General features: G+C 53.5%; 6 protein-coding genes across 6 annotated transcripts in view; 3 read left to right on the top strand and 3 right to left on the bottom strand.

Annotated features, from left to right (window-relative positions):
* Positions 1-5,772: 5,772 nt before the first annotated feature.
* Positions 5,773-6,990, top strand: GUITHDRAFT_77478 (hypothetical protein; the record flags this gene model as incomplete). Its single annotated transcript, XM_005825029.1, has 8 exons — positions 5,773-5,850; positions 5,904-6,001; positions 6,042-6,177; positions 6,224-6,304; positions 6,357-6,503; positions 6,551-6,604; positions 6,674-6,814; positions 6,868-6,990. The coding sequence occupies 8 exons, from the start codon at positions 5,773-5,775 to the stop codon at positions 6,988-6,990; spliced, it is 858 nt and encodes a 285-aa protein (XP_005825086.1).
* Positions 6,991-8,538: 1,548 nt separating this feature from the next.
* GUITHDRAFT_40840 (hypothetical protein) lies at positions 8,539-8,784 on the bottom strand (the record flags this gene model as incomplete). The annotated part of the gene is made up of 2 exons (XM_005825028.1): positions 8,539-8,634; positions 8,683-8,784. Coding segments are annotated over 2 exons (198 nt in total), but the record flags the coding sequence as incomplete, so codon positions are not given.
* A 500-nt stretch (positions 8,785-9,284) lies between these two features.
* GUITHDRAFT_144422 (hypothetical protein) lies at positions 9,285-12,239 on the top strand (the record flags this gene model as incomplete). Its single annotated transcript, XM_005825131.1, has 7 exons — positions 9,285-9,460; positions 9,566-9,643; positions 9,691-9,771; positions 9,827-11,072; positions 11,176-11,481; positions 11,679-11,813; positions 12,006-12,239. 7 exons carry the CDS (start codon positions 9,285-9,287, stop codon positions 12,237-12,239), a joined length of 2,256 nt encoding a protein of 751 aa, XP_005825188.1.
* Positions 12,240-12,264: 25 nt separating this feature from the next.
* Positions 12,265-15,468, bottom strand: GUITHDRAFT_115658 (hypothetical protein; the record flags this gene model as incomplete). Its single annotated transcript, XM_005825027.1, has 12 exons — positions 12,265-12,900; positions 12,948-13,055; positions 13,193-13,273; positions 13,499-13,545; positions 13,708-14,128; positions 14,333-14,389; positions 14,439-14,493; positions 14,539-14,599; positions 14,648-14,685; positions 14,743-14,813; positions 14,873-14,998; positions 15,049-15,468. 12 exons carry the CDS (start codon positions 15,466-15,468, stop codon positions 12,265-12,267), a joined length of 2,121 nt encoding a protein of 706 aa, XP_005825084.1.
* Positions 15,469-16,978: 1,510 nt separating this feature from the next.
* On the top strand, positions 16,979-19,606 carry GUITHDRAFT_77443 (hypothetical protein; the record flags this gene model as incomplete). Its single annotated transcript, XM_005825026.1, has 5 exons — positions 16,979-17,306; positions 17,365-17,705; positions 17,748-18,236; positions 18,279-18,740; positions 18,977-19,606. 5 exons carry the CDS (start codon positions 16,979-16,981, stop codon positions 19,604-19,606), a joined length of 2,250 nt encoding a protein of 749 aa, XP_005825083.1.
* Positions 19,607-19,903: 297 nt separating this feature from the next.
* GUITHDRAFT_115656 (hypothetical protein) overlaps positions 19,904-21,019 on the bottom strand; it is a gene marked incomplete at both ends in the record, with an annotated part of 3,430 nt that continues 2,314 nt past the window's right edge. The window contains 5 exons of the mRNA XM_005825025.1: positions 19,904-19,985; positions 20,091-20,179; positions 20,310-20,363; positions 20,411-20,479; positions 20,664-20,708. Coding sequence (XP_005825082.1) covers positions 19,904-19,985; positions 20,091-20,179; positions 20,310-20,363; positions 20,411-20,479; positions 20,664-20,708 — 339 coding nt within the window. The remainder of the gene's footprint in view (positions 19,986-20,090; positions 20,180-20,309; positions 20,364-20,410; positions 20,480-20,663; positions 20,709-21,019) is intronic.

The following is a 21,019-nucleotide window of genomic DNA, read 5'->3' as shown; positions in this document are numbered from 1 at the left end:
TACGGTCACGGAACAGCCTTCGAGGCACAGCACGTCAACCCCACGGACCGGAGCCCTGGTCACGCCACCCGGGGGCAGCAAGAGGAAGATAGTCTCCTCCTATCTCAATCCCGCACTCGTATGTGGGGCAGCACTGGGCTGTCTGGCCGGCTATAGAACATGATGCGCAGGTAACGTGACGGGCTATAGAGCTGACCGTGATTGGGGGAAACATGCCAGAAGCTTTTAAAAGGGGCAGTGCTAGCTCCCTGCCTTTTGTCATCTCTCCTCTCCTCCCCTCTCCTGCCCCTCCCTCCTTCCCCCTCACCCTCTTCCGTCTCCTTCCTCCCCCTCCTCCCCTTCCTCCCCAACCATCCTCCAGCGTATCGCCGTCCAGGCTCGCCCTCGTCACTCCAACAAGCGCGAGACCGTGCAGCTCAGCCGCCTCCTTCTCTCGCAGCCCTTCCACCTCCGCCAGCAAGAGGCGGCCCATCACCTCGGCATCTCCCTCACCTCCCTCAAGACGGCCTGCCGGAGGCTGGGGCTGGATCGATGGCCCTACACGCGGGATCGCAGCAGCAGCAGCAGCAGCAGCAGCAGCGACGACGCGGGGGAGGCTCAGACCTCAGTCGACCGCGCGGCTCTCGACCAGGCGTCGGAGGCCCAGGAGCCCGAGCCCGCCAGCTCGCCCGCCTCGGGCGACCAAGCGCGACCAGGCGAGGAGCTGGAGGGGTGGTGGGGGATAGACGGGCCGAGCGAGGAGAAGGCGGAGGCGAGCAAGACGATGATGGAGGCGCTGTTCGGAGGAGGGGAGATCTCGCTGGACGTCGGGGACGTGGGGACGGAAGAGGAGGACTGGCTGTCGTCAGTGTGGGACTGAAGGACCGGTTTGAAGGAGGGACCGGCGTGTAAAGTAGACGAAGATTGATGAAGATAATAAATGTCGAGTGCCGATACTATGACCCAGGCGGGGAGGCTTGGCTCAGGGCGGGGGGGGTAGGAAGGAGCAGGGGCCGGAGGGAAGCCGCTGATAGGCAAGGACGGTCATGACAGTGACGGGAGAGCCCGGCGGCCGCGAAGTTTGAACCCGGGCGCGGGTCAGCCCGGCGGCCGCCGGCGGCCGGGCGGCGGGCCGCTCACAGCAGCCGCTGGCCGCCGCCAAGACCGGGGACGTGATGGAACGTATGCCAGCCGTGCCAGTCAGATAGCGCCGAGCCTTAACAAAAACTCTCCTGTAAACCAAGACGACTTACTACGTGTCAAGGCGCCGCCGATGTAGCGTGTGGGACGAAGAGGGGGCTTTCCTAGCCGTCTTGCTAAGGTCCTCTCATGTCTGGATGCTTGGGTTTCACATCCTAGCATACAGTCTATCTCTCATGTGCTCCTCAATTCTGGTTTTGTGTGCATTAAACTCGGTCTTGAGCAAACTTGAACTTCGGAAAAACTGTCTTGTTACAACTAAGGTCGATGTGATATCTGCGTGACTTTGGACTAGTACAAGTCTAACAAACTTGTGCTTCTTCAGGACGGCGGGCCATCTTGGTGCCAGTGACGATCGTCGATCATCATTATGGCCCAACTTCGGAAAGGCCTCAGTTTCGCGCCGGCCGGGCCGCGCTTGAGTCCGACCGTATCGGTCGTCAGTACTACCGTACTGTAGCCTGCCTCGGAGTATGGAACCCGCGGCCCGGTGACCGGGAGTCGGCCCGGCCGCCGCGCGGCGGGGCCCCGCCCGGCGTCCGACCGCCGCGCGGCGCCCGGTGGCTACTACGGGAATTGACCGTCGGACCCGAGAGGCTCAATGACTACACACCCATACGTCAAGGCAGGGAGATACTGATCCTTTCTTTACTCAAAGTTAAGTTAAAAATCAGTACGAGGACAATCAGCGATTAGGGAAGACAATAATAGATAAACGCCACGAATCTATCTACCACGGGTACTCTCCCTCATGATGTGACATGATGTGACGGAATATGTGAATACCCTTCTGAACGACGAACTAAGTTTTCGCACAGAACTGCCGTCGTATGATTGAGAGCCGCGACTCTCCGTCATACAACGGCAGTTTTTTTTTTTTGCCAAATTGTCTTCGGATGTTGTTGGAGCCTTACATGAATCCTACCAAATGATGCCAGTCAGTCACTTCAATGATCACATGTCGTAAACATCGGATCATAATGGAGGCAGGCACCGGGCAGGCAGGCAGGCAGGCAGGGAATTAGGCATCGAGTCCCGAGGGACGCAGTCTGGGTAGGGAGGGGGCGACAACAATCATTGAATTCACCTCAGGGGCGACGTAGGTGATTCGGTCTTTCAGGAAACACATTGAAACAAGTGAGTATATTCAGTGCAGCATTCAAGTCCCTGGATTTGATCGGCTTTCCTTTACAGCTGTCACGATAACAGTTAGATGAAAAGGTGAATTACAGGAGTATACAAAACTTGACATTACCTCGATGATCTGCAAAATTTCAATCCTCGTACTTCACTTTTCCTTGTTTTCAACCTACAGGTCTCGTCTGGTTCTTTCCCTGTATTTTCAATCCGTCGAAGCACATCGAGCTCAGAACCACAATCGTTACAGCACTTGGTAGTACGGTATTCGTCAACATCTACGACTCTGTAGTGATTCTCGAATCTTCTTCTTATCCACCTGACCGGTACAGGCCTTTCTCCTCGACGTCCTGTAGACGGGAACCTTGCATTTCCATATGCGATAACAGGTTCTATTTCTCCCTTTCCTTTCATTGTACGGATAAACCTGTCGACTGACTTTCGTTTCGAAATGTAGATGTCGAATTTCATCCTGGCGTATTTTCGCTTTGAATAATGCGAAGTTAACTCCTCCCAATGACTTGTAACTGCAAGAAGATAGTCTTCGAATCTTGATAGACTGCCGCCAGACTTACTCGAGAACCCCTTGAGATAGTGCAATGTCGATTGAATATCTTGATCCCACGTCTTTCTTTTCTTTTTATTGCGATTCAGATGTGACTCGTGATAATATTGTTTTCTCGAAAACTGAAATCTTTTTCTGATTATTTGTTGATCATCTCTGAATTGTTCGACGGCCGATATAATGACGCTCCTCCCAGGGTCGATCGCAATTACCCTTGGGCAATTTTTACATTCTTCGATCTCTCTTTGGTATTCTGAATTTTCATGTAATACTTTGTATGATATTGATATCTTCTTCGCCGATTTCCGTTCAGCCCTTTTTCTATCGGCAAGCCATTTGGTAGTGCGCAATGAAGGTTCCTGTTCGAGTCCATCGATTGTTTTGACAGTTAACGTGAAGCGAAAACAAACCGATACACCGTCTGTCGTGATACTTGTAATCTCCTCTCTCTGATCTCTGAACAGATTCGAACAGTCGAAAATCCTTCTGAAATTCTTAGAGTTCTCCAAAGTTTGATCTATTCTCATGAACGATTTTTTATCTTCTCCCGGTTTCAAACTGTTCGCTTCTTTCAAAATGTAATACATCACATCATTATCGATTGTTAGATGTTTTCTGCCGAATTTCGACATTGGTGCTGCCTTGAATGTTTTTTTCGAGAGACCACGATCTTCGAAGAACTTCAACATGAACATGTGTGTCTCGATTATCTCAAACAGATTTTTCTGCAACCTATGATCAAATTTGTCATATTTGAAACTAAAAAGATCTTCGTCCCCCGATAATCCAATTAGTTGTTTCATATGGTCGATGAAGGTTCCTATCTGCTGTGAATTATTCCTGTTAAACACTTCTGTCGTCAACTCGTAATCTTTCCTTTGAAACAATACATTCTTCACGTCTTCGATTTCTTGCTGATGGTTAATATGTAACTCTCCTTTGCAGAATTCGGCAATGAACTTTTCCAATCGGTTTGTAAAATTTGCTTTCAGGTCTTGGTAGAAATTCGTTCCATATTGATTTGCAGCGAATACAATAGCTTGCGAGTCTCCTCGAATTCTACATAAATCAACGAAAAGATGTCTTTTCTCTGACCAGAAACGTTGTAGAGTTGGATACTTGTTATCTGTACGGCTATGTTGTTCCATTCCAAGTGTAAAAACATTCCAGAAAAAGGTCGATTTGGCTCTCTTGATTTCATCTACTACATATCGTAAATTCCCTGTATCCCTGCCCCATATCAGAAAACAGTTGAATATCATACTGCCTCTTGATGTGATCTGACTGATATGTAATACCCATCTGTCGATCACGTCTAAAATCGATCTGTTCTCTACCTTGAGTCTCGAGTATAACCCACATTTGACGACTCTCGTGAATGGTTTTGAATAACTTATTTCTTGACCGTTGTCTGAATCATCTGTAATTCGTTTTCTCTTCCTCGGCATGTTATAGTATGTTAGTCTGGCGAAACCATGTTAGATAGCAGGTAGTCGCTACATTTTTTTCATTACCATCGTTTCAGTGTATTGTCGGACCGCAAACTCTGTAATGGCGGGAAGATGAAACGAGCAGTGCCACAAACTTTCCGTCGGAGGCGGGAAGTTTTTTTTTTTTTCTTTTTTAAGACCCTCATACAGCCCCATTGGATGGGTGATTGAAACCTATCAATGACCCCTGTCATGCTGGTCCAGGACTCCTTCGGGAGTCCTTTTGTCGATTAAAGGATAAGGCAACCCGCACCCCTACTGGTGACCGTCAAACAACCCCACCCCTCACCTGGGGTTTTACTGCTACCCCTGCATCTGGATGGCCCCGTATAAAACACATTTTGAACTTGTGGTACTGCATTTTACAAAAGAATATTAGTTTTTACATGGAAGAAGTACTGCAGGATGACCCATATCCTAAAATCTGCTATGAACGTCCTCAACGCCGTACAATATAAAATACCAAAAAGTGCTCAGCAAGCACGGACCAGGTCACGGACTCTCAATTCTCAATTCCCCTCCCATGGGGTACTCCACCCCCTTAATGCTTCAAGTACCTGGTACCTAGAAATCAAATTATATCAGGAAAGTACCGGTAGAAAATTGTACCCACCCTATCAATTTAAGCAATCTGTGGAAGCATGACCGGTTCCGAGCAATTGCTGGCTTCTCCTCATGCACAAAGGAGCGTCGGTGAAGGGGAGGAGGAGGTAGCGGTGGGAACGAAGGAGGAAGCGATGAATCATGTATTTCGATCCGATAGAAGATGATAGTTTTCACTGATCATCGTTGCTCAATGTCTGCTCTATGTTTATTTTGTCCTGTGAATGCTCGTCAGTCACTGCGGGGCTGATGCCTGGGATAAGAATCATGTTTTTCCTGCTAATTTGGCCTGTTGCCTTGCACTGCATTGTCACCATCATGCAATATAGAATCTTCATCTCCAGCTTGGATGTGTTTTTTATAACCTTTTCAATCTCCCCAGAGCCTTTCCCCTTGTATTTTACAACATGATACTTGTGACTGTGATGTCAGGAATTTTGCGATTTCCATGTGCCTGATGAGATGGATTACAAATCATTGACCCTTTCGCAACAAACTTTCGTTCGTTTCCTTTTTGCACTGTATTTCGTTGGCCTGCAATTCTCTGCAGCTCAACAGTGCAAGTCAATTCTTTCTGTTCGTGATGATGTAATTGAGGGTCCTTTCGTGCAGGAGATGACTGCGACCACAACTCCTCCTTTCCCAGAGAATGGTGCAGGCAAGCGACCAGTTTTCGACGGAGTCGAGCTTTTGCTGCTGGGTCATGCAACACCACCTGATATGCTGCAGCACCACATCGCAAGGCTCGGTGCTGAGTTCAAGGACGATGAACACAGGAAACAGTTCTCTTGGCCGGAAATGTCTGATGAGCTGGAGAAGCTCTTGTCGCCCGAATCAATTTCCTCCTGGGATTTTGATCTCTTCCGCTTGAATGAGGTCAGCTAATCACCGGGTGTGTCTTGATCTGACCGCGCTGACATGGTGAGCAGTTGACGAAGGGGCGGCCGCTTGCTGTGCTTGCTTTTGCTTTGATACACATGCATGGCCTGATGACGAAATTGAAGATTGACGAGACAGTCTTGAAAAGGTAAAGACAATTTCTTCTCCTGCTTCTGAGTCGGTCTCAGATATTTAGTTGCCTTCGAAGACATGTACAACACTTGCATGTACCACAATCCCATGCATGCTGCCGACGTCATGCAAGCCCTAAGTTACCTTGTCCGTGGAGAAATCGAAGAAAGCATTGCTCCAGATGAGCTCTTTGTAAGCCATCGCTGCTGTAGTTCGTTTCAGTTCTTAGTTTTTGCAGATTACTCTTTTGGCTGGTCCAGCTCATGACATTGGACATCCTGGAGTGAATAACGCTTTTCTGATCAAGCAGCAGCATCCTGTAAGGAAGCTTTGCTCTCACAAAGTTTTTCTCTTACCCTTCTCTTTGACAGATTGCCATCAAGTACAATAATACTTCTGTTCTGGAAACCCATCATGCGACGTTAGCTCTAGACCTTATGGCGGAACCGGACAAGGACGTGCTGTCATTTCTTAGTGCCGAGCGAAAGGATTATTTACGGCACTATTTGAAGGAGCTGGTATGTCGATACTCAAGTTGATGTTTATCCTTAACTTGTCCTTTCAGGTATTGCACACAGACCTGTCTCTGCACAACAAGATCATCAAGCGCCTCGAGGAGGTTTTCATTTCTTGTCTGATCTTGCCAACCTTGCAATTGAATGTTTCAAAGGCGCAGGCCCATACAAAGAACATGGACCTGAGCGACCCTGAAGACAGGAAGTTCACCCTGCAGACTCTGCTTCACGCGGCAGACCTCTCAAACCCCTGCAAGCCATGGAATATCCATGTGCAGTGGACTCACGCGATTCTTGCAGAATTCTTCTCTCAGGTAGGAATGTGGGATAATCCTTTGAATTTCACTTTGCTTCTGCGTCTTAACAGGGCGATCTTGAGAGAGAGATGGGCTTGGAAGTCATCCCAATGCTGGATCGAAATGCGAGCTGTGGACGAACAGCGCAGAAGAATTTTTTTATCGGATTTGTTCGACCCTTGTACGATAGTTGATGCAAGAAATGTCTGAGTGAGCTTATGCTTGTCTTTTAGGTTCCACCTCTGCGTCAACGCAATTCCAGAGATCAAGGACCGATGTCAGAAGTGCTTGGAGCAGCTGGACAAAAACGTTGCACGATGGACTGAGCTTGGATTTTGATCTTGCCTTCTATTTTTTTTCCACAACCCAAAACTGTCATGATTGACTTGCCGCAAGAAACATCACCGTGACACTGCTCAATGCCCTATCCCCAGTGCTGCGGCGCTGAGGCTGTGTAACGTATGCCGCCCGGCGCCGGTGCGAACCTCGCCGCGGGGAAGCCCTGAGGCCGCTCGCGCCGCCGCAGAGTGCGGGAGCGGCGGCGAGTCAACAGAGAGGCCCGCCGTTCACTGTCAGTGGCTCCGCAGCGGCCAGCCAACTGAATCATGGCGGATGAGTCACGCGGGCCCCGGGCCGGCAACGGAGCCCGGCTGCGGCGGCCCACCGGCCGCGCCCGGCCCGGCGGCCCGGCAGAGCCGACGGAAGGGTAGGGTTATTTTCATGGATGTGGGTGGGTGGGGGTGAGGTTGCCGGATTTATCACCATGTTCGAGCTGTTGTCGTACACGCCATCAAGCGGCTCATGGACGCGCAATCTGCTGCCTGACGGTGAGCGAACATGGCATCTAGCATCTATCGAATTCTTCCACTGTTTCTTAGAGAGCTCTCATGCGATGATTGCATCTTTGCGGGTTGTGGGTTTCTGTGCATCATGAATGGGAAGAGAATATTCGCTCAACAACTGAGTTGCCTGTGATGCGTCGACTCACCGACAACAAGTCTCACGCAATCAAGATTTTGACCAAGAATTATATGAAAAACATCGTCTTGATTGTTATGTCCGCAGGTTGGAAGAATGGCAGTGGTGGTAACTCACAATATTGGGGCGCTGGGACTGGAGGCGATGTAAGTGATGCTGATTGAAGTTGATGTTGCAGCAAAGTGTGGCCCTTGGTATCCTGTTGTGCATGTGTGAATTCACCCCATCATTCGTCGTTTGAGTCATCTTGCGATGAATTGATCGTTCTTGATGTTTGGCAGTTGTTTGATCCCTCCTCGGGGAGCATACCATTGGCAAGAGTCGCAAACAAGTATGCTCCTGGTGGACATGGAGGGTACATGCAGGTAATTCATATTCGCCAGTATAATGTAAGAGCGATAACATCTTCTTGCAGACCGATGACACCTATGCTGTGTCTTACCGCCGGGGCCCATCTGGTGTTCGTGTCAGCAGTCTGCCTTGCCCCAAGGAGGGGGGGATTTGTTAGATTTTAAAAGGTCTTAAAGAGACTGATAGGACTTTATTCTTTTAAAGAAATCGTGTTGATTACTATGTTGTTGAAAGAGCATTCCTTTCTGTTTGTCACCAAGTTTGCTTTGGAGGCTTCGCTTCAGTCACCAGTAATTTGGTACAGATCTCAGGGGAGCCCTTGGTCGCAGGGGCGCAGAATTCCTAGATAACAAAGATCAGTAAGCACAGCAACTGTAACCAAGTCACAAGCAGCCACGCGAAATCACCGCATCGTGCATTTCTTCAATCGCTTCGAGGACCGAACGACCATCAGCATACTTGACGTATCCCATTCGTCTCGACATCCCGGTTTCGATATCAAGCATCACCTTCAAAATTCTTAGAATACATTTGGATTGATCTTGATAAGAATGTACCTTCGCCTCGAGCACTTTACCGAAAGGCTCGAAAGCTTTCTTTAACCCTTCATCATTCAGGGTTTTTGGCAAATTTGCAACAAACAGTCTGTGCTCAACCTCGAATTTTCGCTCTCCCCCACCTCCCCGTAACCTGATGGTGCCTGTGTATGATCCTTGACGCACTTGCTCATGCAAGGCAGGAGAGGTGGGGAGGATTTCGGCGGATGTCCCACATATCACAAAGAGGAGCACTGCCATCAACTGCATAATCATGTTCGTACGTGGACAGAATCCTCGTCTCGTTCCTCTGAAATCCCTTGTCACTTCCCTCTCTCCTCCCCCTCCTCTCCGCATCCTCGCACACTTCCCGCCGCCCTCGTGGGTCGCAGCCTCCATGTAAAAATTTCAGCGTGTCTTTGTTCTTGTAGGTGATCTGTAACGGAAAAACGAACGTAACCGCTACCTTGATAGTTGACCGCGGCGGGCCCGGCTTCGCCGAGTGGATACTACGGGTCTGTTTGAGCTGAAAATGTTCAGTCTAAGTGTGGGTGGGGTAGTGGAGGACTGGTGGTAGCATATAAAAGGAGACGAGCGGGGTAGGGGTAGTGGAGGAGGGGGGCATGCAGCGCCTTGTCGGGGACATAGCGAGCATGCGGGCGAAGATGAGGGGCATGGCGGTAGGGGAGAAGAGGATGTGTATGATGGTTGGAGGAGCGAAGTTCATGGGATCTGAGGCTTGCAGAGGAGTTCGGCCTCTAGCCTCGGATCAAAGACTCTATGGAAGGAATGGTGCCAGGTATTGCAGCAGCAGGTTCACCAGAGGAATTTTGAGCGAACAAAGCGCTTTGCATCTCTCAAGATACACGAAGGTTGCATCTGCTTGTATATGTTACTCGAACAGCACTCATTGTGATGGGCAGCCTAACTCTTGTCTTCACTCTCACCTGAGCGAAATTTTGGTGCGCGGCATGTCCGGCAGGTGAGACCCCACTGTGGTGTTTGGGCGATTCACTCAATGTCGATCAGAGCAAGCACTCTGCAAATGAAATATATGAGCTTGAAAGGTTTGGAGAAAGATGCAAAAGAGTACACGTTTGATTCAAAAAGGTGACTTCGCCGCCCCTCCGTTGCCAATGGTGCGTCCTCACGTGACTTGCTGCAGGCAACTCGTCTTCCTTCAGCAACTTAACCAAGAGAGTATGCCCGAGCGAGTCATCAGCTGGATTGAAGGAATGAAGTCGAGCGTGATCACAGAAGAGATCCTGCAGGAGTACGTGAAGGCCTTGAAGCTGAAGCGAGCTGAGATGGAGAAGAAGAAGATGTACCAGAGTTCAAGAAGCGACGCTGACGGCAGCACGAGGACAAACGACGACGAAGATAGACGATTTCACTCACGGTCGTATGACAACCAGGACCCTACGATGCATCCCTCGATGATGGATGGATCAGCCCGCAGAGGAATGGGCTCCCAGTCTGGAAGGCAAACTGTGCATGTGGCCATGGCAGAGCCTTCGGCCAAGGATCAAGTGTGGCGAACCATCCGAATCCTTGCAGGAGCCTACTTGTTTCTCCTGGGCCTGACCACCATCATGGAGGAGAGGGGACTCGCCCGCGGGATGATGTCGAACTATGAGGCAGTGAAGCCTGCAGAAAGTACCAAAACCTTCAAGGACGTTGTGGGAGTGGACGAGGCGAAGGCAGAGCTGCAGGAGATCGTCGAGTTCCTGAGGAAGCCGGAGAAGTTCACACGGCTGGGAGGGAAGATGACGAAGGGCGTCCTCCTCATGGGGCCTCCTGGGACGGGAAAGACTCTGCTTGCGAAGGCAATCGCAGGGGAGGCTGGTGTTCCCTTCTTCTACGCTTCGGGGTCGGAGTTCGAGGAGATGTACGTGGGAGTAGGAGCGAGAAGAGTGCGGGACCTGTTCGAGGCGGCCAAGAGGAAGGCCCCCTGCATCATCTTCCTGGACGAGATCGACGCCATCGGAGCCACCCGAAACCCCAAGGACCAGCAGTACATGCGCATGACGCTGAACCAGCTGCTGGCTGAGATGGACGGTTTCTCCTCTTCCCAGGGGGTCGTCGTGATCGCAGCTACCAACTTCCCCGAGGTGCTGGACAAGGCTCTGACCCGTCCAGGACGACTCGATCGGCACATTGTGGTGCCCAACCCTGACGTGAAGGGCAGGAAGCAGATCCTGTCGCTGCACCTCGACAAAGTTCCCAAGCACGCAGACGTTGACGTGTCGATCCTTGCTCGAGGGACTCCAGGGTTCTCAGGCGCGGACCTCGCGAACCTGGTCAACATCGCAGCGATCAAGGCGAGCAACGACAACAAGAAGGCAGTGGACATGCGCGACCTCGAGTTCGCCAAAGATAGGATCATGATGGGGGTGGAGAGGAAGAGCGCGGTGAGAGAAGAGAGCGGGAAGCGAGGAAGAGGTGGAGGAGGGAGAGGCCAGGAGGCAGGGAGGGATGGGGTGAGATTTGACGTGGTTCTGAGTTTTGATTCAGGTGATCACGGAAGAAAGTAGGAAGTTGACAGCCTATCACGAGTCCGGCCACGCCATCGTCGCCTCCTTCACGGACGGGGCACTTCCTGTCCACAAGGCGACGGTCGTTCCTCGTGGCTCTGCGCTGGGCATGGTGATGCAGCTGCCCGACGGGGACGAGACGAGCTGGAGCAGGAGGCAGATGCTGGCAAAGATGGACGTGTGCATGGGCGGACGAGTGGCAGAGGAGCTGATCTACGGGACTGACAATGTGACGAGCGGAGCCTCCTCCGACTTCGAGCAAGCGACGTCCATCGCAACGAACATGGTGAGGAGCAGGAAGGGAGGGGAAGCGGGAGCAGCAGCAGCGGAAGAGCAGGAAGAGAGGAGCAGGGAGTGGTGAGGGGGAAGTGAAAAGAGCACGAAGGGAGGAGCAGAAAAAGGAGCAAGGGGAAGAGGAGCGGCAAGCAGAGAAGGAGGAAGGGTAGCTGGAGAAATTTTCTTCTCCTTGACGCCAAGTGGCAGGTTGAGCGGTGGGGGATGAGCGACAAAGTTGGCACCGTATGCTACAAGAACCTGACGGGAGGGGACGGCGAGCCGATCATGGGGCAGGAGGTGCGGGCAGCGATCGACGGGGAGATCAAACGGCTGACGTCTCAGGTCGGGATGAAGTCTAGTCCATGCAGTTATAGTCCCCCTACTAGCTCGTTCCCTCCTCTTCTCTTGCCGTTCCCTTCCTTTCTCTGCCCTTCCGCTTGCCTCCTCATCTTCCCCTTTCCTCGTCTTTCCCTTTCCTCGCTCTCCCGCTTCTCTTCTCCTCTCCTCCTGTCTCTTACTCCATCGTGAGCACAGGCGTACAGCAACGCCAAGAAGATCCTGACCCAGCACGAGGACAAGCTTCATCTGCTGGCGCAGGAGCTGATTGAGAAGGAGACGCTCACTGGCAACGAGGTGCGAGCCATCCTTGGGCTGCCGCCCATGAAGCAGGAGCTCGAGCAGCCGGAGGCGAAGCAGGATCAGCAGGGCAAGCTGGAGGCGGGCAAGGACGGCAGTAGCGGGAAGAAGAACACGTGGTTTGGAAGATAAGGAGCAGGAGCAGGAGCAGGAGACTTCATGAAACAAGTTTGGTGATAGCGTTCTCAACGCTCCCTCCTGTGTCGATAAGCGCCAGCAGGTTCGCCTCTTCGTCCTCGAACCCCATCTCGATGAGCTGCAGGAGCTGCGAGGAATACTTCTCTCTCGGATCGACCGCAGCAGCCTCCTCCTCCCCGTCCCCCCCCTCCTCCTCCTCCATCTCCTCCTTATACGCCTGCTCCATCTCCTCGTAGGGCAGGTCGTCCTCCTCCAGCTGCCTTCTCATCTCCGTTCCGTTCATCCTCGCGTAATTGATCAACAGCTGGGGGCAGTCGCTCCCGTCCTCCTGGTGCAGCGTCCTGATCTGCTTCGAGAACTCGTGGTTGAAGATCATGATCTCCAGCCAAGTGCGGCACTCTGCCCAGTTCCTCTCCCTCTTCCTCTGCTCCTCCTCCTCCTCCATCATATCATTCGGCCCTTGCTCCCCCTCAACCTCCTCCACCTCGTCGGCATCGTCTGCGATAGGTCGGGATTGAAGGAACGACCCGATCTCACTAAGGACGGCTCGATCTGAAGCCTCCAGCGGTTCGAAGGAGGACACAAGATCTGAGAGTCTGCGAAGCTCCCGCAAGCATGCTGCCTCCGAGAGGCCGCGGAGGAGCATGAAGCATTCCTGCGAGACTCTTCAGCTCCTGACCTCCGTCATCAACACGTGCTCACCCGCACTCGCCTCCTCGCAGCCAGCACCTCCCCGGTCTCCTTCAGCACCTTCACGATCCGTCGAGCTCCTCGGAGCATCCGGAGAAGCGATTCCTCCTTCCTCGCCAACTGCCAAAGGACTTCAATCGAGACCTTCCTTCAACCCGCCTTCATCCCCTGTCTCTGCTCAAGCCCCTCCTCCGCCTCCTGTTTTCCTCTATCGTCTCCCTCAATCCTTCATCTCCATCTCCTCGTCTTCCTCCTACCTCGTTGATTTGGAAGCGCTGCTCCCCAAAGTCTACCTTCAGCCCCTCGTCCTCTTCTCCAGCTCGTTTCGAGTTCTTCCCCTGAGTCGAAAACATTGAGATTATTCGCTCCAGAAGGGCAGGAAGTGACTGCTCGGGGCTAGCTGGAGTCTCTCGAGCTGGAGTCTCTTGATCCCTGTTCAGCTGAGGAACGGCTCTAACCATCTCCTCCCTCTGTGCTGCTCCAGAGCTTTGATCGCTCCTCCTCTTCGTGCTCACGTCCTCGCTCCTGTGACTCGCTGATGGCATCCCTCCTAACCCCCTGACCTCTTCCGCTGTCTGCGCCGAGATCTCGTCCAACGATCTCTTGCTCCCTGACATGATGGTGAGGATGAAAGCGTCGTGAGGGTTGAGGAGGGACAGAAGCGGCCGCTACGAAGGAAGGCAGACATCAGTGGGGGAGGGAGGGAGGGAGGGAGGGAGGGAGGGAGGGAGGGGAGGGGAGGGAGGGGAGGGGAAGAGGAGACTTGATATACCCGATGTCGCAGCAGGTCTTTTCAGCTCTTGGTTTGCCTGCTCCAGCGCAGCCTGCAGGCTGCCAAAGGTGATGCCCTTGGCGTTTCCATCCCCGGCGACGAGCCCAGCTGGACTCAGGCCCCTCTGCTCCAGAGGGAGCCCGCGGTGAGCTTCTGCTGAGCTCCTCGTGGACCCTCCTTGCTCGAGTCGAGGCTGCACGGCAGCGGAGACGTTCCTCTTGCAGTTTAGGAGAGTGGAGAGATGGACGTACTGGAGGGCTAAGGTCCTGTTGGAGATAAGGGCCTTGCGTACCTCCTCCAGGCTCCCCCTCTCGGTGTAGAGCTGCGCATACTGCCTCGCCAGCGTCGCGTTTGTCCTCAAGCTCTCACGAAAGGTCTTCCTGTCCCAGCCCTCCGTTGCCTCGAAGAGATTTTCGCGTGCCTGCGAGTCAAGATGATGCGGAGACGACGGTCAGGGGGAAGAGCGAGAGTGCAGGAGGGAGGACAAGGGGAAGAGAGCGACTGAAGACAGGACGGATGGATCAAGTAGGAGAGTAATGGGTTGATAATGCAGAGGCAGAGGGACGAGAAGGAGAGAAAGGACAGCATAAGGAGAGAGAAAAGGATTGGGTGAGTAAGGCTCCACCTCCATCACTGCTCGCTTGAAGGATTCTGATCTAAAGCTAAGTTTCTCCTTCAGCTCCTTGACGTCCACGTCAGCACTCGATTGGAATCAATAAGGAAGAAGAGACCGCTGCGTCCATCTTTGCCAACTCCATGATCTCCTCCTGGCTCGCGATCTTACTCCTACACAGCGTTAAAAACCCATGGCATCCCGAGCTTGCACCCGACCTTTTCTGCTCCTCGTCTTCATACCCGAAGTCTGGTTGCATCATCGAGTTCATATCTTCATCTTGCAGACAATTCAGAGAATCGTCATCGTCCTCCTGACACAAGTTACCTTGTCCAAGCATGTTCATCATGTCTTCCTGATCCGGACTGTTGCGCCGTTACACCGCTTGCAACAACCAACGGAATCAGGGAGGACAAACTCACATAAGGCCTGCGTTGGCAAGCTGCGGGAGAATCTGTCGGAGATTCTCGGGATTGCTCAGCATCTGACGGATCTGAAAAGGGAGGGAGCAACGTTACGGTGGGGGGAACAACCAAGAAGACCGGCTCTCACCTGAGGATTCGAGTTCCACATCGCTTGCAGCTGCGGGTTCGACTTCAGCAGCTCCATGATCACCTTCGAGTCTTGTGCGCCTGGCATCATCATCGAAGGAAAGTCGCTCGCGGCCTTGCGCATCCTCTGGCCCAGCGGTCAGGCACGGAAGGAGGGAGAGAGCACGTGATAAAGACCTGGTCTGCCATGGCGTCAGCCGCAAGGAACTTCTGCCGAAGAATGATTCGGATCTGCGTTTCTCCTTCCTCACACTTGAGCCCGTGCTGCTGCAGAGTCTCGTGGTTGACTCCTGATAGCTCTCTACCCCTCCATATCAATTCCATCTGATCCGCTGGGCATACCCAGGAGGGGTACTTCATGTAGATCTCTTTCTTGATCTCGGATATGGGCGCTTGAAGATCTAGCGTCATGTGCAGCTCTTCATTCCTCCCGAAGCACAAGTTCTGAATCACCACCTCCACAAACTCTTCATCATCGTCTCCAGCAGCTCTGGCTTCCTCTTGCATGAGCTCGTCGTCGGTTGCGTCCCCGCCTCCTCTCAACCTCAGCTTGCTCCATTCCATCCCTTTCTTTTCCGTCATCAAATTGTCTGCCATTGACTTCCACCGGCAATGAAATCCATGGCTTATTCTCCCATCTCTCGATTCTCCTACTTCAGCTTCGCAAATTGCCCCCAAATGTCCTCTTGACAGTTTCTTGCAGTCTATGGCCAGCATCATCTCCTCTCCGAACCATCCCGCCCTTCCTCCACTCAGACCCCCTCCTCTGATCCCTCCACCGCTTCCTCCTCCTCCTCCTTCCCCTGCTGCTACAGCCACCGCCAACATAAGGCCGAACGCAGCCATGGCCCAACCACCCCTACCGTTCCGTATCCAATAGAAAGTGGGGGTATTCTGGGATTTCTCATAGAGGCTCTTACCCCCAAATTAACCCTTTGATGAAGGGGTACTTCATAATACATATCACCCGTCCAAATCATCTGAGTTTTTAGGGTAGATTGGGGTAAATCAACTACCCGTGCCAATAGAAGTCTGGAAGGGGGTGGTATGTATTTTAATAACCCCCACCACCTTGTTGAAAGACAAAAACAGGGGTGAAGGTCAATTCACCATCCACCCCAATTTCTTATATCAAAGGAAGGGGTGGTAAGATGCATGTTCTCTCTACCCCTCCCCTCATATGATTACCCCCACCCCAGAGATTTGATCTAGTTTGGCATACTACCCCCCTGTACTACTCAAAATTGCTCTGAATTTCCCAGGATATTCGGACCCCTGCTTGCTGACCGATGACCCCACCCCTCTCTTCAACTTTGCGTGGCAGTGGTCTGTCGAGAAGTATGGAGGGGTGGAATGTAACTTGTGGGAGAGGTGGTGGGGCAGGGTCCGGTGATATGCTTGAGGGTGGGGTACATCTGGAGGGTACCTTGGCCCTGAAAATCATCGAGATAAGGAGGTAGGGGTTAGTGTCTTGTACGGGTGGTAAATGTTTCAAATGGGGTAGGACTCTTAATGAGGGGGTGGGGGGTAGGGAGGGAGAGTCTTATAAGGTCGAGATAGAGACAAAGCAACGAGACCGCTCGGAGCGACGTGAAGGAGAAGCAGTAGTGAGGAGAGATCAGAAGAGGAGAGGAGAGGAGAGGAGAGGAGAGGAGAGAAGAGAGGAGAGGAGAGAGGAAATACGAATTGAAAGCGAGAAAACCGTTTGACACAGACAGTCAAGCTTCGAAAAGGGCCTTTCTTTCGTAGTCGAAACACTCGTACATAGTGAACAAGGAACAAAGGTCAACAAGGAACGAGCAGCAGAGGTTTCATGAAATCAGAGCTATCAGCAACACAGTAAGTGCCGAATTCTCATCGCTCATTCCCCGAACCAACTATGGCGTCATCGAACCTTGCGTCGTGCCTGGTTTTCCTCGTCCTCTGCTCGCATGTCGTCTCCTTCAGCCTTCGCCCCTCCTACCTCTTGCGACCCTCAAGCAATGGCGCGAGACGAACCTCGCCGGTATCCCTGAGGATGCAAGTGCGGTCGCCTACAGAGGCAGCATCGCAGAGCCTCGCAACCTCGGCAGCCATCGCTGCCGCAGCTGTCAACGCTGCTGTGAGCATGAGGAAGTTGGAGGCACCGGACGTCGACAAGACATACATCGTGAAGGACAAGGAGAGGCAGGGAGCTGTTGACGAGGAGGGGCTGCCGATCGTGTACGACAAGGAGCTCATTGAAGCGTATTGGAGGAAGCAGGATGGGGCCCTGCAGAAGCGGTGGAGAGAGTTCCTCTCAGTCTCGGTTCCTTTCCTGACCAAGATGATTACGATGCTGGTGAGAGGAGGAGTGGACGAGCTGAAGAAGAACGAGGTCGACCTCGCGAGGGAAGCGAGGCAGAACCTGGAGAAGCTCGGGCCAACGTACATCAAGGCCGGGCAGATGATGTCAGGTATCCCTTGTTGCTTGCGAGTATGCACTAGCATCTCACTGTGTGTCTCCTGCTACAGTTCGGCCGGACGTCCTCCCCCAGCCCGTGCTCGACGAGCTGGCCTACCTGCAGGACTCCGTGAAGCCTTTCGACACCAAGGTGGCGGTTGAGATGATTGAGCAGGAGCTGAAGGCCCCGCTGGGCAAGTACTTCAGCGAGATCTCCGAGAAGCCGGTGGCCGCAGCCTCCCTTGCTCAGGTCTACAAGGCGAAGCTGGTGACAGGAGAGACGGTTGCGGTCAAAGTTCAGCGCCCCGACGTGCTCTCAGTGGTCAGCAAGGACCTCTACGTGCTGAGGAGAGCAGCTGAGGTGTACCAGGGGCTCATGGACAGGTTTGCTCCCCAGCAGAGGACCAACTACGTTGCGCTGCTCAACGAGTGGGCCGTCGGGTTCTACACAGAGCTGGACTTCATGAACGAGTGCGCAAACCAAAAGAAGCTGAAGGGCCTGCTGGAGGAGCAGATGGTGGAGGGGATGTACGTGCCTGAGGTATACGAGGAGCTTTGTACGAGGAGGCTGCTGGTCACGGAGTGGGTGGACGGCGTGAAACTCTCCGAGTGCTCGCCGGAGGAGATCAGGGAGGTGATCGGGATCGGGCAGGAGAGCTTCCTGACGCAGCTGCTGCAAGTTGGGTTCTTCCACTCCGACCCTCATCCAGGGAATATTATCCGGATGTCCGACGAGAGCAAGGGCAAGATCGCGCTCATCGACTTCGGGCTGGTGGCCTGCCTGCAGCAGGAAGATATGGATCAGATCGTCAACGCCATCATCCACCTTGCCAACAAGGACTACCCCGCCCTCGTCGACGACTTCATCTCGCTCGGCATCCTCCCACCTGACTGCGACCGTCCCAAGGTCATCCCGTTGATGGACAAGGCCCTCTCCCCCTACGTCAAGGGAGGAGGAGCAAAGAAGTATGAGGAGGAGCTGAAGAGGATGTACGGCATGGACGGATCGTCCGGTGCCGCCATCGGCGGCTTCCAGGCCATGACCCAGGACGCGCTGACAGTCCTCAACGACATCCCCTTCACCATCCCCCCCTACTTCGCCCTCATCGCCCGCGCTGTCGTGACGCTGGAGGGGGTGGCGCTGATAGGAGACCCTTCCTACGGCCTCGTCATGGAGGCTTACCCCTTCGTTGCCCGCAAGCTCCTCCGGGAGGATCGGCCGGAGGTTCAGAGGGCTCTGCAGGAGGTGCTGTATGCAGGAGGAGGGCTGAAGACTTCAAGACTCTCCGTCCTCCTCAACGGGGCCCTCGGGGTGGTGGCGAGGACCCAGGGAGGAGCGTTCATCGACTTCGACTCGATCCCGGAGGAGGGAGTCCCGTTGGAGGAGGCGATCAAGTACCTCCTGAGCGACAAGGCGAGGAGCTTGCGGAATATCCTCGCAGATGAGGTGACGTCACCGTTCTCTCTTCCTTCTTCCTTCCTCCTTACATCTTGCTACTCCCTGTTCCTCCTCCTCCTCCTCCTCCTCCTTCCTCTCCTCCTTCTCTCAACCCTCCTCTCCTCCCTCTCCTCTGCGTATCCATTCTTCTCTTCTTACCCCTCATCTTCTTTCCGTTGATGCTACTCCCTTTCTTCTCGCTTCCTTCCTCCTCCATACTCCACCACCCTGACACCCTCCCGCAGGTTGAGAACGCTGCAGACGTTCTCCTCCGCCAGAGCCTCCGCAAGGGTTTCAGCGCCTTCCTCAACAACCTCCCCCGCCCTCCCTTCATCTCCTCCTTCCTCCCCTCCCCCGAGACAGTCCCCACCATGTTCCTCCTCCCCACCGCCAGCGGAACTCCCCAGCCCGTCTTGCGCCCTCCCCAGGAGCTCCTGGAGGTTGTGGCGCCCAAGTTGACGAGGGAGGAGGAACTCTACGCCATCTCCCTCGTCGATCTGATCAAGAGCGCGCTAGGAGAGGACGCGGCGACGCTGGTAGCAGGAGACGCGCTGGTCGACCCTCGTGCGGCCTCTCGCCTCCTCCTCTCGGTTGTCTCCACGGGGAAGCTGCCGGGATGGAGTTCGCTCCCTGCTCCTCTAGCAGACGCTCTGAAGCAGCTGCTGACGGTGCTCAACGGAGGAAGCGTGCGGAGGGAGGAGGAGGAGAGCCAGGAGAGCAGTGCGGGAGGTTGGCAGACGAACTTGCAGGAAGTGCTGGGCACGCTGGAGAAGTTGGAAGAGAAGGAGAGGCAGGAGCTCAACGATGTTGTGCAAGGGACGGGGAGCAGGCTATGGCAGAGAATGCTCAACAGGCTGGAGACTCTGTCAAGTTAAGAAGCAGAGTGTGATAATGAGTAACAAAGAATGTGATTAGAACGAGCAAGGAGGATTTCATCCGTCCCTTCACACTCTGATCCTGCTCCTCCCCTTCTACTTTTTCACTCACTTCACTCATCACCAACACAATCACCTCACCCACCTCTTTCGGTTCTGCCTGCCTCCATACCCTCGCTCGCTGTCTTCTGACCTCCTTCTCCTATTCCTCATGCACTGCTCTTCTCACCTCCTGCTCTCTGCTCTCTGCTCTCTGCTCTCTGCTCTCTGCTCTCTGCTCTCCTCCTCCTTGGCTGCTCAGCTCTTCTTCTTCTCTGGAGGGCAACGGAGCAGAAGGCCCTTGAGATCCTCCAGTGCTTGCTGGATGTACTCGACGCACCTGACAAACCCCGACCATCATCACTCTACTCCCACTTCTTCTCCGCTCCATCGCCTCCTCCTCCTCCCCCCGTCACTTCCTCCTCCTACTCCTCGTCCTCGTCACCTCTTGCTGTCTTCTTCCGCATCTTTCGATCGCACTGAAACATAAAAGTAGAGACGGTCGGGGAGGATGTGATAAGAAATTCCGAGCCCCTGCATGCACGTCAACCCTCAGCCACTCTCACCCTCCCATCAATGTCACTAACATTCACCACATTCTTGCTCCTCCTCCTCCTCCTCCTCCTCCTCCTCCTCCTCCTCCTCCTCCTCCTCCCGCACTGACCGGAGACGTGATCGGCCCGAACCCTCCTCCAAGTGTCATGAGCTCGACGGGAACCTTTAGCTGCAGTCAGTGTTGGGCTGGTCCCGCAAACTCTCCGTCACCTTCTCGTGCTCCTGCACGATGGGGCTCTGGGAGGTGGCGAGCTGAAATTCGAGGTTGTAGGCCTCCTCCTGCCCAAGGAGATGAGGAAGAGAGGACAAAGATATGGAGGATGAAGAGAAGGAGAACGAGACGAGGAGTGAGAAGGAGGAGGAAGGAGGAAGGAGGAAGAAGGGAGGAGGAGGGAGGGAGGAGGGAGGAGGAAGGAGGGAGGAAGACGGAGGGAAAGGAATGGCAGCAGCGGCAAGGAGTTACTTGGAAGAGTTTCGGCAAGGGCATGCCGTTGATAAGAGCGAGGATCTGCCAGCAGTAGGAGTCAGCAGTGACAGACAAAGAAAACAGAAGGAGGAGGAGATACAAGGTGGACGGTAGAGGGAGAAAAGAAGTAGGCAAAGGAAGGCAGACGGTAGGTGGAGAAAGGAGGACAGAGGAGGAGGAACAAAGGACAAAAGACAGAGGAGAACAAAGGAGCACAAGGAGGTAGGGGAGCGGGGGGGGGGGGGGGGGGCAGGCGACAACAACAACAAGGAGGAGAAGGATGAGAAGGACGAGGAGGACGAGGAGGAGGATTGTCAGACTTGACCTTGAGTCCCAGCAGATGTCGATCTACT

The sequence above is a fragment of the Guillardia theta genome (assembly GCF_000315625.1).
Source record: "Guillardia theta CCMP2712 unplaced genomic scaffold GUITHscaffold_87, whole genome shotgun sequence".
NCBI classification, from domain to species: Eukaryota; class Cryptophyceae; order Pyrenomonadales; family Geminigeraceae; genus Guillardia; species Guillardia theta.
The sequence above is the reverse complement of the archived record's forward strand: the minus strand, read 5'-3'. Positions and strand labels throughout refer to the sequence as shown.